The 15,154-nt window shown below is 37.1% G+C and overlaps 1 protein-coding gene across 2 annotated transcripts; it reads left to right on the plus strand.

Moving 5' to 3' along the window:
* Positions 1-2,702: 2,702 nt before the first annotated feature.
* Positions 2,703-7,969, plus strand: IRSp53 (Insulin receptor substrate 53 kDa). Of its 2 annotated transcripts, none has more exons than XM_067285500.1 (13): positions 2,703-2,838; positions 2,968-3,043; positions 3,716-3,808; positions 4,262-4,323; positions 4,493-4,564; positions 4,641-4,772; positions 4,838-4,903; positions 4,984-5,070; positions 6,671-7,007; positions 7,076-7,259; positions 7,329-7,406; positions 7,478-7,652; positions 7,721-7,969. In XM_067285500.1, the coding sequence occupies exons 1-13, from the start codon at positions 2,791-2,793 to the stop codon at positions 7,823-7,825; spliced, it is 1,515 nt and encodes a 504-aa protein (XP_067141601.1). In that variant the 5' UTR covers positions 2,703-2,790; the 3' UTR covers positions 7,826-7,969. The 2 variants fall into 2 exon arrangements, with proteins under 2 accessions (XP_067141601.1, XP_067141602.1); XM_067285501.1 differs by having other exon boundaries at positions 4,847-4,903.
* Positions 7,970-15,154: the final 7,185 nt, after the last annotated feature.

The following is a 15,154-nucleotide window of genomic DNA, read 5'->3' on the forward strand; positions in this document are numbered from 1 at the left end:
GTTTCTTTAGGGATATAACGAAGCGGTTTCCTATAACTTTATTTTCAAGTGAGTGAGGCGAGTCAACCACTGGCTATTTGATACTTACTAATAGGAGATAACGATTGCTAGAGGCTGTAGGCTAATGTTTGGGCTATGTCACACTGAGTTTGGTTTAAGTTCTCCCAAACATTCGATAAATATTAGGAATATTACGCCCGGAAGGTCCAATTTCGTAGACACCTATCATACAGATAAATAGCGACTGGATTGCCGTGTATTTATTCTTCCGGGTAAAAGGTAAGAATATATATATATATTTATACCGGTAGTAAACTGTCAAACTTACTAGAAATATATGAATTTGGAAAATAATTTATCGTCCGTATATCCATCGAAAACGTTTACGAAATAGGAAATAAACATCTTATTTTATAGCGGGGGTTGAAGGAGGTGACGTAAGTTAAGGGGGGAGGCACGTCTCTAAAATAATGAAGTGGCCCGCCGAAGATAATCCATGCTCGATTTGAAATATCAAGAGGTATTGGATCGGTTTAGTGGTTGGGACATTAAAATCTTTCTTGGTAAAGTCAGCTGTCACTCGAGGACTGTGTAGAAGACAGATGTATAGAAAGGCAGCATTCACACCTCCCCGAACGGATCAGACGGGCCTGTGCCATTTGTCACCCTGTCTTTTGTCGTTACGATTAGGCTAGAAGATAGATGATCAGTAAATAGGATGGCGTCGGCAATATTTACATAAGCAAAGCACACAAGCTGGCTAACAGTTTGTTCTTCTGGTTAGGGTCATTTAACAACCCAGCATGTACATGGCTCTAGGGGTAATTTCCTCCCTCCTAGCAACGTTACGTTACGCACCGTGCTTTAAAATACACATACATATATATATATATATTTAAATTAAAATACCTCATCTGTTTTATTCATTACGTGACAGATGATAACTCCGGAGCGAACTCCGCAGGGAAAAAGAGATCCCCGAACTGAGAATTCAATTTCGGAAGGTTCAAAAACCTTCGCCCGGTAGAAATCAGAATCGAAACCCCGAAAGGGATATATTATAAATATAACATTGCCGTAGTTATAAAGGGAGTTTTTAAAACAAGATATTTCGCTTATTTGCAAATGGCCAGAAGCCATTAACACAATGTTACAACCCATTTCGCTCACCATTATCGGGAGATGTCACCGAGCGATCTTTCGTGTTCAACAAGCCTAATTTTGTAGGTACAAGTCGAAATGACGTTGTCCCGCATCGCATTAACGGTATTGACGTGCGAACGAGTCACAAACACAATCCACTTAAATCCTCTCTGCACTCTAATTTGAAAATTTCGAACAATTCTAATTGAATTTTTATATATATACCCACTTCCTCTTGACGTATTAACAAGTTAAATACATTTAAATTCAAACAAATCGAGGATTTGATTCGTCTTGTTAGAAATTCCGCGCTGTTTTGTCAAGTGTCATAGAGTCGCCATTGAGTTTTACATTAAAAAACCATTGGGTATTTTATTAAATAACCTTTTTTTTTTTGTTTTTAAACGATGGCCCACGTCTCCATCTTTGATCGATCAAGCTTCGGATTGATTCGATTATAATCGGAAGGAACCTAACGTCGACTTACGAACAAATTTTTAAAGAAACCCTTGAAACTCGAAACGTGATAGAGTACGATAGGAAATTTATCAATTTTTGTTGTTTATCCGGCTTCATTTTATGAGATTCGACTGAAATACGGAAAATAGTTGTGCGAATGCATTGATAAAAGCTGGGGAAAGGGTTCTTTTTTTTCCTCTCTCTCTCTCTCTCCGTAGACTTATTTTGGAAAAAATCACATTCAATCATTGTGTTCAGGCGAGCGTTGGAAAATATCGTTGAAAATTCTCTTTTCCACTTCCACAAGTTTGATTTACGATCATTTCCGATATACCTTTCTCGTTTTAAACGCTTAAAGTTTATTTAAATACTTAAACAAAAAACATTATTAAACTTACTCCGTATTAATAATAGAACGTATACGCGCAAATTAGCCCAATTATATTAGTCCTATCTTGTGGATAAAATTTAAAAAAAAATAAAGGAAAGTATCAGCCATTCGATCGACCGGCGAGTTAATTGGCAGTTCAAGAAATACGACACAAAGTAATTATTATCCTTGAGATGTTAGCTAACCAGAACAATAAATTACGAGAAGAGGAAGGGAGAAAAAGGGAAAAAAGAAAAAAAAAATGGCTGCAAATTAGGCAGTGAAAAGTAATGTGTTTGATAAGTGGACTTTGCTTGGGGCAATCGACTCTGTAAATAAATGATGGAAGCAAAACGAAGGTGGCTAATTGCGAAGGATGTGTGTTGTGAAATGAATGGCAAACAATCCAATACTCGCCGGTATTAATGAGGTGAATTCTTGCCGTACAACCGCGACTTCTGACACCGGTCTTAATACTTTAAAAATGGAGGAAGAGAGAGAGAGAGGAGAAAAAAATTAATTATCGAATAAACAAGTTTTACACTTCTACTTATCTTTCAATTATTTTTACAAATTTGCATTTATACAATTAACTGTTCAGACATTCTCTTTTCATACGTCTACCAGAATAGATTAAAGCAAGGTAATTGGATTTACTGCACATACCATCAAATCACTTCTTCCTCCCCTACGCTTCCGGAGAACGTGCCGATCACGTGGGTAGTGTGACGTCATGCCGTGTGGACGTAGCGAGCGGAAATATCAGGCGACAGTCTGCACCCCGAGATGGTGAGGCGCGCAACGCTTCTTGACCCGCTATGACGGACACGGAGGAGATTGCCAAGCTCGTGGATGGTACCTATAAGGTTGGTGCATTTTTCCCCCCATTCATTATAACTTATATTCCATAATAATACCAGTAATCGCTCTCTTACTTATCGCAAGACATTTATTATTATTATTTTTTTTTTTCTAAGTGGGTAATTCTCTTTCAGAATATCTTGGAGAAATTTAATCCGTGTGCCAGACAACTTATCACAGCAGGAAAAGCCTACTTGAAGGCTCTACACGGTGAGAAGTATTTCACTTATTTTTAAGTGGATTCGACTAAATTCTCGAAAGATACAGAAGGGCATTGTTACTTAAGAAACTCGTCCGTTACATTAGCGCTTTTTGCTCGAACAACGGCGAAGTTTACAAAGACAATTTAAGTAATCTTATCGCCAAAAATTCAATGTTTTTCTTAGAAACGTGACACCTGTAGAGTTTAATTATAGTTTTAGAAATTTGCCAAACAACACGTTGCATTTAATTTTTAATTGAACGCGTTATTTAGTCAGGTTTTTAAAATATTTTAACCACGATTTCCGGTCGAGATTTATGTGTTCTTCGTTAAAGGTGATTCGGAATCGTGTTTAGAATTATTATTATTATTATTTTTTGGATCTTGTTAAATATTTATATTCGATACGACTTGGACTCTGGTGTCGTCGAGACACGGAGCCTGCATCGGAATGGGCTATTTGTTCCCTTTTAGTTGGCTCCACGCGTGTTGAATTAGTGTAGCTATCTGGGTTGTTGGAAGTAATTCTCTTAAAAGGAATCGTAAAACCAGATCTTATCGCAAATTAACTACAACGTATTAAAGATATGGGAAATTCCAGAGTTTCTCGACAACTTATATACTTATCGGAGAGATGACGGTTAATAAATATTTATTAAAGGAATTCTTTAAATATTCAGGTGCCGTATCGGCTTCGAAAGTGTATATAGAAGCTATCCACAAGTTAGCCCGTCACGCCCACCAAGGAACTTGGGGAGGATGCACGGATATCGGTGAGTAACATAAAGTTTTGTGTCTGCGGACGTGCCCTTTCCGCTTCGTCGATTTGGATCCTGTGACAGCTGTCTTTTCAAAGAGGAGAAAAAAATCACATCGGCCTGCAATTTAACACTCTTCCTTTCCTTCAGACAGCTGCTCTCTCTGCAATTACTAGCTCGACAATGGGACGACCTCCACGTGTTAAAGGTTTTTCAATTTTATCCGATAAAAGCGACCCTACGGGACTAGATGGAAATTCTGCCATGTAGTAAAATATACGAAAACGATTAAATTGAAAGTTTTATCGATAAATATAGAGTAGCGTTTAATCCCTTTTACGCTTTGCCGATAAAGTTCCCTCCGTTGAATGAACACGGCTGACCATAGATTGAATTATCTAAATTCATTCTTCTCTGGGCCATTAAGATTGTGGAGATGACTCTGTGATTTTATTCTCTTTAACTCAGGAACCGCTCTGATGCAATTGTTGGACGTGCAGAAAGAGATCCAGGCCCAGCAAATGAACATCGTAAGTAGGATCCACTTTTCTGCTTTTCTAATTAGGAAATGGATGATAGCGAAACCGTCAAGAGGCGGCTGGCTAATCAAAATAAATGAGGCAAATGCCTAGTTTTTCACAAAACAAAATCATCCGCCGCTATCAATGATCTTAACCCGGCTCCCTTTGCATTCGGTAGCTGAAGGCGTTCTACGTTGACTTGTTGGTTCCATTGGAGACTAATCTAGAGAAAGATGCTAAAATCGTCGCTGTGAGTATACTTAACGATGTTTTTATTATGCAAATCGTCATTTACGATGAATGGATTCCCTTTATTTAATTTCTAGACGGAGCATAAAAAATTCCTTCAACAACACAAATCCTTCCAAGATAGCTACTTAAAAGCAGTCTCTACGGTTAAGAAGCAGAGGAAAAAGAATAGGAGCAGTAGATCCTCTAATATTGACAAAGAAATCAAAGTAGGTATTAAAAATATATTTAAAACTCGCCCGATCGATGCATTGTCCTAAATTAATTTCTCCAGCAAATGCAGATAATGGAAGAAGAAAAGATGAAGTTGGATCATTTCTGCGTAGGGAGCCTGAAACAGGTCAACTCTTTACAACCCCTATATCGTAGATAATTTGCACTTTCGGGCCAGAAATTCTTAAGTGTCGTGATCTTTTCCAGGCCATTACTCAAGAAAGGCGCAGATACGGTTTCGTTCTGGAACGACAGTGTTCCTTGACTAAACACCGCCTGGTATATCACGGTAAGGTAAGGATACAGTAAATAACCATTAAATTATTGTTGCGAGCTTAAATGGCGTCGACCAAAGACGATAACGTCATAATATACCAAAGATATCATTTTTAATTTGGCCAATCTCTCGAATAAATCAGACCAGCTAGGCGAATTATCGCTCTCTTCTCAAATATTTCTACATCTCCCAACCCTTTCGTAAATATTTAATTAAGATAATGTACAGAGAACTTTTTTGAAAGATGTTTATGACTGGTAATTACAAAGTAAAGCTGGCCGAGAGTTTAGTTCTTTGTAAATATAATTTAGTGTTGTTTGCGCGATGAAGAATTCAACTAAGAGCGCAAGTAATAAATATTGAATCAAATTATGCTAACCGATAATTTAATTTGGCATTTATCCTGCCAAGAATTATCTTTTATGTTCTGCATCTCTTTCTCTCTCGAGATGAACTTTACTACTTGATTAATAGATTCCGTTTCGTAATATAATAACCCATTTAGTGTAGCAATTGATTCTTCTAACATCTTTCACTCGAAACTTTTTGAAAATTTCCCCCTTTTATCAATCCTAACAGCCGATATAAATCATTTTCCATCCCTTCTTACGACATTCGTAAACTCTTTCTTAACATCTACTTATGTTTTATAAAGTTATCTTAAGATAAAAACTTGGCCAAGATCAATCGATCATCGATCTAATGGTTCGTACGAAGAATTTTATTTACAATAGACAAATGCCCGTGGCATTATTTCTTCTATTATCAATCCAATAATACCCTAAAAAGTCTTCGCAGCCTCGGGCGATCCACTAAAAAACAGAGGAAAAAAAAAGAAATCCATAGAAAATCCATTAATGCAATTGACTTTCGGATAAGTCACTTATTCACTTTAGTAAATCCCAAACATTTTTGATCGTTCTGTTAATACAACCAGGAAATAAAAGACATAAAAAAAATCATCGAGCGTGTTTATGTACAGTATAGTACTGTACTTATCTATTGTTATCATTAAATACACGGATACGTCCTTCGAAATGTCTTTTTCTGAGCTCGTATTGCCCTTAAAAACGCTTTAAAATATCACGAAACAATGATTTATTTTTAATATTATTGTGTTTATATCGTGTTTAAAAACACAGTCGATTATCTAAACTGTTTAATTTATTCGCCGACATAAAAGTTAATCTTATCATCTAATAAATTTATTATTCAACGAATTAAACAGTAGGCTATGTTTGCACTTCTTTAATTGGTTTGAATTAATCTACCACACCCTCCAGTCTTCGTCCGAACTCGAGCTGATTATATTAATGAATATACTATATACTAATTACTTGTTTTGTACACTTATCCATAGTTTTTCCCCATAAAATAATCTTATGTGTGTGTGTGTAATTTCCGTCCTTCGTAGAAAATCAATAAGAGGACGAATCTATATTATCTGTTTTCATCATAAAAATGCTGGAAAATGACTGACCTTCCAATCGATCAACCGAATTGTACACTTGATTATTCTCGATCTAAATTCCTATACTTTTGTGATAATTTTACGCTAGTTTAATATCGATTTGGAAGTTTACATTATAAATTTTGATAGTAATTTTATTATTTTAGGGGCAGGCATTGCTACAACATCACCTAGAAGAGTGGAACGAGGTAGCAGCGGCAAGAGAACTTCTACCGGAAACAATGGAAAAACTATTTCCGTCCAGTGACATCAGGATTGGCAGCGAATACGCATCTTCGAATATTTTATTAGATATTGGGGCTAACGAACCCCTGAGCATATCGAGTTATGCTCAAGGAGGATTGAGAAAAACCAGAAGCATCGATGCCAGTTGCGGAGATTTGTGCGACGTTCAGGAGCTGAATTATCAACGTCCCCTCTCTCGGGCTAAATCCGATTTTAATTTGGCTTCTTCTAGCGCTAGTCTCGTCTCTAGTGAATATGGTTAGTTTGGTTCTTCATCATTTTAATCACTAATTAAATATTCGCCTTCTGAGAATAACTTTTTATAGTCATGCCGCTTCGTCCCAAAAGTATGGTAGAAAGCGCCAAGAGCGAAATCCGTCACGTCAAAGCCCTCTATTCTTATTTGTCCAGTGGAGAACATCAACTCAGCTTCCACGAAGGCGATGTTATTGCTTTAATCGGCGAGAGGAATAAAGGTTGGCAATATGGAGAGAATCTAAGAAATCACAGGTAATAGACAGGCCTTACGTAAAAGATGTATACAAATAATTGGATTCATTCAAACGCTTTTACTGGCAGATGCGGATGGTTTCCTATTGCCTACACCGAACCGATAACGTCCAATGGGAGGCATCCAGAAGGCGAAAGACATATTGGGTAGGTAACATTTTCCACTTACATGTGTGTACAGTACATTATCCGTAGCTGACCAAACTTCTTCTCCTTAGTTCTCGTCATCCAGGGCTCGTAAGTCCCGATCTCCCAACCTCGCTGACCTTTAGTGATTTCACCACGGTTACCCATCATACCATTCCTATCCAACTATCTAGAGGCGAACACACGCCCATAATTGCGCCAACATTATTGACCTTTGGCGATCCTCCTCCGGTCGAATCGGCTAAGGTAAAAATTATCTTATCGCAAACTCGACAAATCGTGACAGATCATAAATATATATACTTTTTTCACAGGTACGTCCGCCCGTTGTTCCGTCCTTACTCCAACCTCCTCCACCCCGTCCATATCGTCCCATCCCTCCTCCTCCTCCGCTTCCACTACAGAAGGACATCCAGTGAGTCCTCCACGTCCTCCTAGAAGATCTCTTACTTCACCTTTGCCACTTCCTCATCCCGGCTCAACTAGTCTACACAGCAGCAACGATAGCGGCTTTTGCAACGATTCCAGCCCTCATCCTGCCAACCTTAACGACGGAGAAATCGAGAGACAAGGGTAACAATAAACTCTTTTACCAAATCTTTTATATTTATAAACACGAAAACACTTAAAACTTACACCTCCATTTCAGGGAGAACATTTTCGCTGGTGTCAAACTTCGCAAAGTTTTAACTAATGATAGATCCGCTCCAATGCTGTCTTGATCCTAATTCGGGTGTATAGTATATTCTAGTAAATATTTTGCTTTGTACGATAAAAAAAGAGAAGACACGCCATGTCTAGAAGCTGAATAAAATTTCGGAAAAAAAGGAAAATAGTCTGGAGGCCTTTAAAGAAATCGACGATGAACGATCGGGTTTTCACTTGTTATTTTAGTGGCGATAAATAGTCTTGAATGATGTATAGATAACACCTGCAGGACAAAGGAGAGAAATGATTATCGGAAACCGATGTCGTATCAACTGGTCCAGATGTCTAACATTATTAGAAGGAACCTTCGTTTTGACATCGATAAAGAAAAGATCGTAAATCGCAGATGCGGATCCGATAGATCTAGGGGAAAAAGAATCACGAAGCGGTTTAAAGTCTAGTTTAAAGCTCATTCACGAAAGAAAACCGCCGAAAAAGTTCTTATTACTCAGAATACAAAAAAAAATCGGAAATTTTTTGAAAATCGTATTAAAAAGCGCAGTTTCCAGCCGCAATAATTATCGTCTTTTAACCGCCGCTTTTTATGGCGAAATAAACTCGAAATTATTTTATTCGATTCGATTGGTAAAATAATTATTTATATATATATATAAAATCGTTTGATCCGAAAATCCCGTAAACTGGTATTTTAACAGCTTGGGCGATCGTTAGATAAAGAAAATCCTCCACGGAACTAGGTGTAAAAGCCACACCCGTCTAGCAAAAACAAACTTAGAAAGTTTTCTCCAGAGAAAGGAATTCCCAGCTGCGTCACCAGTGTTCAACACGACGCCACAAGAGATGAAGGGGAAGAGGAAAAAAAAACAACAAAGCTTCTTCCGACCTTCATTGATCTAAGTAAGACCTTACCATCCAAGTAAATGTGTTTCTCTTGTATTCTGTCTACCACCTGTCACACACACTCCAGTCTGGTCGAGGACGTCACCCCGACCTACGGCGAAGCAGATGGAAAGAAAGAAAGAAAGAAAAAGAAACTAGACGATTTCCGCTTCCAGTTCAATCGGGTAAAGAGTTTTAAAACCGCACGATTCCATTCTCTTCTCTTCTATTATCCCTCAACGACAATTGTAAAAATTAAATGCAAGCCGCAGACTTCTCGTTCCGATTGGTTAGTTTAACGTCGTCTTTACCTTAGCTACCGGATGGACGAATCGTAAAACGGGTTGGTCCGAAAACTTCATTTGAACGGATCGTTCGATTCGAGACATCAACCCACATTGGCTTTAACAGATTCCATTAAATGCTCGGTTGCACGACGTGTAGTACGTAGGGACGTGTCTGGGTAATGGATAAAAGTCTTCCCCATTCTTCCGGATATTTCGCGTCGTAACCAAATTACGATCCCTTTGCTACGAAACACAAGTTTTATATCTCCGCAGCTGAATAAATGAATATGTTTGGGGTTTTATTAACGTTTGATGTCCCTCCTCCTCCTCCTCCTCCCTCCTAAGACACGACCAGTCGAAATGTAGTTTGATTACATCCTCGTAAAGCGGCATACACCCGTAACTAGATTCTTTCCATGTAAAATTATAGAATATCATTATTAAATGTGTAACATGAATATTTCCTAAATTCTTCCTTCCCTCCCGTTGAAAAAGACTATACCCAACTTTGTAATAATCGTAATGAAAATCGCAGGAACAAGGGTAATTTTTTTAGGGGGGAAAAACATTTCCTTAAATCCAGTAAATCCCCAGTCGAGATTAAAACTGTTTAATCTGACGACACTCGATAGTTCTTGTGATATTTTAAACTTGCTAATTGGATTTATACGAGTAGAGACTTCTCTTAAACTTAACATAATTGGATCATCATTTAGATTTATCAGAGTTCTTAATAATTGGGACTAAAGTATCGTATTTCGTGTAATTGGATACCTTGTAAATTTTTTTATCCTCCTCCTCCTCCTCCTCCTCCTCTTCCTTCCTCCATTACGTACCGTGCATTATGTAGGATGTTGCTGTGTTTAGATAATTATGCGTAGGCCCGGCTGGAGGATGTTTATATTTAAAAAAATATAAACATCCCAGGAGGATCTACATAAAAATGTTACGTTTCGATCCTTTATACTTAACGTTTCTTTACCGTTTCGATGGTGGCTGGAAGTTTTATAGGCACAGATATCAGTTATTTTCTAATAAATTAGCCATTAAAAGTGTTTAATATTTAAAAAATTATCGATCAATTTTGATAATTTAAATTAATTAACTAAATAAATTGTCGTAAATAAACCGAACGGGTTTCGTAGGATTGCGTTACGAGAATTTTTTCAATAATTCAGAATTTAAACATGAATTATTCCTTGATTTAACAACGTTTCGATATATAACTTTTGTTAATTGAGTTTCCTGGCATTTAATGAACTCTCTTCACTTTTTATTGCGTTAGAAATAATCGTAATAATCGAGAGATCCCGGGCAGGAAAGGCGATTTCGGCGTAGAATTATCATTTAAATTCGTTACTTTGAATTCAAATTTGTCTAGCATAAATGACGGAATTTCGACGGAAAAGGTAGGATTGATCGATGGAGTAAAACCATTTCTCTGGCATAACTCCGGTAGAATTAAATTGCGTGTCTTAATATTCTTTAATTAATCCTAAATCAATTAAAGTGCCTATTAAATCACAGTATAATATCTGTCTGGCGCGGATAGATTTATAAACCAGTCGACTGGGCGAGACTCCAATAACGGATTCATTAGGTCATTTCTGTTATTTATCCAGGAAATTGTTTGTTGCCAGAGATGATTTAATAGACAAAACAATTTGCTCCGGAAGTTAAATGAAATGACAGCGAAAACGTCATAACTGCGGGCGACTGATATCACTTCCTATCGATTTTTACCTTCAGAAAATCTATTAAATAAACTTCTTCTTCCACCTGTAAACAATTTAAAAAAAAAAAGGTCCTCGTCTCTGCCTTTCGACACGTAAAATCAAAACTATTGCCGATTCTTATTTCTGGCGTGTAATTCGAACGGCGTGAATTATATTCATTTGAGAATGGTCCATTTATTGAGAGAATTCCACTCTCTTCGATGTAATTTGTAGACAGTTTGAACGAGCGTATGTTAAAGAGCATTTGTTTCCGCACATTTATCCAACTTCAATTGTTTAATAGTCGGCAATGTATTTGTTTAAACCTCTTCAAATTACTTTGTTTCATTTGTTTTCCTCGATTCAATTATCGAAACTTATGATTCTGTCAATTTATTTCTCTCCACATTACTGTTATTTGAAGGTGTTTTATCTTTTCCATCCGGGTAAATATAGAACAAATCGTTACTTATTATAAAGCTGTAGGCTAATTCGCATCACTACGCTCTTTAGGAATTCGCTGAAGAGGAAACTAACTTGACTACACAAAATTTTAATCTTAATTATCGTATATATCGGCGTATAAGTCGATTTTTCCATTGTTGATTCTGGTTTATTGGCCAGGTGTACGGCCCCCTAACCGATAAAAATCACAGGGGTAAACTGAAAAGTGGTATTTTACTTTCTTCAGCTAGCACTACACCCATTAACTACAGTTAAAGTAACAGTAGCTAAAGCGAAAGCAAATATTGCAAATACTACATATAAGCACTACCGATTAAGCTCAGCCACTTCATTACTTCATGTCTGCATGTAACTTATAAGTAAATCGACCCCCAAACATGATAGAATATGACGAGATGTGTTGGCCTACAGCCGCAGTGTATAATAAGACAATATTTTAGGCACAGTAATACAAAAATAAATGGGAAAATAACTGAAAAAATCGAGTTTATTACATTGATGGGAATTAAAGTCACGAAGACTTTTAAATTCTTTCTTATCGAAGCTCGAAATGTGTTCGGTCTTAAGACATTTTCAAGCTCCGGCGATCAAACAAGACATTCGACTTCCTTATTTCCCGGATAAGTTTCACGTTGCACCATTAGTTTCACTTTAAATTTAGTTTCACTCAATTTACGACGAATGAAATTTTAAAAAAAATTATAATAAATAAATAAAATTCTCACTAATGTGAGACACCAGTAAAAAAAAAAAAAAAAATGGAGTGCAAAATTTTGCGCTCTAGGAAATGGTAGAAGTGTTAGAGAAGAGAATATTTCATAAATTAATTGTGAAATTATCCGCTTAAAAATCATGTAAAGTAAGCTTTTATCTAATGAAGATTAGAAATTTAAAATGTTTAATTAAGTCGCATTTTATAGATCCATACTTTAGACACGATAAAGATTACTGTCGCGTTCGAGCTCTCTTTACTGAACAACAGAACCAACTGCCATCTGACGACCGAAATAAGAATTTATATTTTGTATAGATTAAAATTGTAAATCGTGTCTTCGTTTCTATTCTCGTTGCAAAAAGACGATCATCTCGTTCGCGTAATGTTAATTATAACGTACGTACTGTACCTCTTCATCATTGTAGAGCCGATATAATGGGTAAATACAAATATTCTTATTGGTCTATTGGAATATTTAAACCGGGATTAAGATGAATATTGTCAATCGAATTTTTTGTTAGAAACAGTCGAAGAAATAAAAAACGCATTAATAAGGGAAAAACAATTTCTGTATAAATAAATTAAAACTTTAATATTTTTAATTAAGATTTTCATTAAATTTTCAGGCGAAATCATCGTTCCGCAATAAATATTCCAGGAGTAGAAATTGAGTCACGTGCTTAAAACTAGAGAAGTCGAAGTTTACGTAACTCGATTCTTTTCCCCTCCAATTGCTTTTCCAGTTCTTTAATCTCTTTGCACAAGACGTCGATCCGTCCCAGTATGGCGCCGCTCTTTCGACTTTTTCTGCGCTTCTTGCCGCCTTCGTCGTCGTCCTCTTCGCGCGACACGTCGCTGAGAATAATCTCGTTCTCGTTCATTAAATCGTGAATGTCGATGCTGGCTCGATGGCGGAACAACAGTTTATTTCCGTCTTTCGACTTTCTTTCCGCGCGGACGGGCTCCAATTCGGTCACGGAAGAAAGTGACCGCGCGGATCTCGGAAAAGACGTTTTTCTACGACGATCGGCACTCGGGTCTTCCTCCGATTTGCAGTTTGAGTGGATCTTGCCGCAGTTCTTCAGAGAGCCGAAGATCCTCACGTGGTTAACTTCGTCCGATTCGTATTCTCCTTCCGAAGTGACGATCGAGAACGCATCGTTGTCCCATTCCTCCAGGAGTTCCGAGCTGCTCTCTTCTGGCGATTCCGAGGAAAGAAGATTGCTCTCGGTGCTCTGTTCGGAATGTAGCGCTTCTTCCCGTTCGGTGGTCTCCGTATGAAACGTTGACCTTTGCTCGATTGCGGCCTTCCGCCGTCCATTCCGACCTCGAGCCTCGATAATCGCATTTAATTGTTTCGTCAACTTTTCGAAACCGTTTCGGTCCAAAATGCTCTTTTCTTCTTCTTGTGTAACGGAACGGCACCATCCGATTCCGGAGTGCATTCTGTCGCATTTGGGGCATTTTGTCCGACAAATCGCCCCGTCTTCGGATCGATTAGTGTCGCAATCGAAATAAAATCTGTTGTTATTCAGGACGAATTGCCCAATATTAAACGCCGATTTGGGTTTATTTTTCCGTTCTTTCTCCATAATTCCGTGTTTTTCTCGATAATCGAAAGTACACGTTCGAAATCTATTTTAATCGTGTTATTAAACAATATGCACTCATTACTATAATTACACCTGACAATTATTATTGTTATTTTATTTTTTTTTATTTAATTTGTTTATTGTGGACTAGCTATGAAAATGTCATTGAGTATTCTTACGTAAAATTTTCTGAAATAAATAAACGGATAAATGATAAATTGTATTAAAATATTGCTTATCTCATAATACTTTTTATATAATTACAGAATTTTTTATAATTTCGTAAAAATCAATTTAATGAAATTTTCGTTGGGATTCATTAAAACTTATATATTAGTCACGAGATGGAAGCACAACACCGGTAAACGTAGAGCACTGAACGAGATATTGTTAGAATATATCTAGAGAACGGAGTTAGATAGAAGAAAATCAAGATATGATACGGAAAGCTTAGGGGCAGAAAGCCCCAATTAATTATATACGAACGTCCGGTTTGCGCCGGAAGTCACATCATTTCAATTCAAAAATTTTTCCCTGAATGGAGTTACATAGGTGACTGGCACAACTCTGTTGTTATCAGGAAAAGTATGATGTACAGGGGCACGACACTAATTTCAGGTGAAAAACATATTTTAAATCAAATAAATTAAGAGTGATTAAAAATTTTAGCCTGGCATGTCATAATATATAATTGCTCGTTCATATTATCTTTTTATTAATAATATATCCTTGACAGACTTTGAAGTAGGAGCCATGTTCGTGTTTCATTTATGTACAAGGTAGAAAACGTGTAATTGCATATTTCATGTCCCGAGGAACAACTCTCAATAAGGAAGCATACGTTGAATTTTTCAGAATAAAACTTTGGTTTGTCAACCTATCCAGATTCATTCCTAGATCTCCCGGAGCAGTAGGTTGGCATCTTAACTGGTTGGCCAACCAGCCCGTCTATTGTGAATAAGTAGATAAAGAATTGATAATTTCAAAGCAGACTCCTATTTTGAAAGGATCGTACAGGTGTAGGATCAAGGATCAAGATACATACATATATATCAGTATAAAGCCATGTGTAGTTGCAATATTTATGGAAATATGACTTGGCATGGAGTGAGTCAAACAAGGTTTGAATGTTATTCTGTGACAGATTTTCCCAAGACTGCTGCAATTACTGCTGAAGATGAAGATGCTGTGGTGGCTTCAATTGACATGCAAGCATATTCCAAGTATGTTCAATTGGGGAAGATCCGGAGAGAATGTGGGCTAAGGAAGAGTTTGAACATGACAAAGGCACATGACAAGCAGTTTGTGGGTGAGCATTACCACGCAATGGAAAATTGTCCTTTGCAAACGTTCCATGAAAGGCAACAACAGGTTACAGGATCTCTTGAATCACAGCACCTTTTGAGAATTATTTGTAGTCATTGGG

Source organism: Centruroides vittatus, unplaced genomic scaffold (assembly GCF_030686945.1).
Source record: "Centruroides vittatus isolate TY-2023 unplaced genomic scaffold, ASM3068694v2 scaffold_2569, whole genome shotgun sequence".
In the NCBI taxonomy this organism is placed as follows: domain Eukaryota; kingdom Metazoa; phylum Arthropoda; class Arachnida; order Scorpiones; family Buthidae; genus Centruroides; species Centruroides vittatus.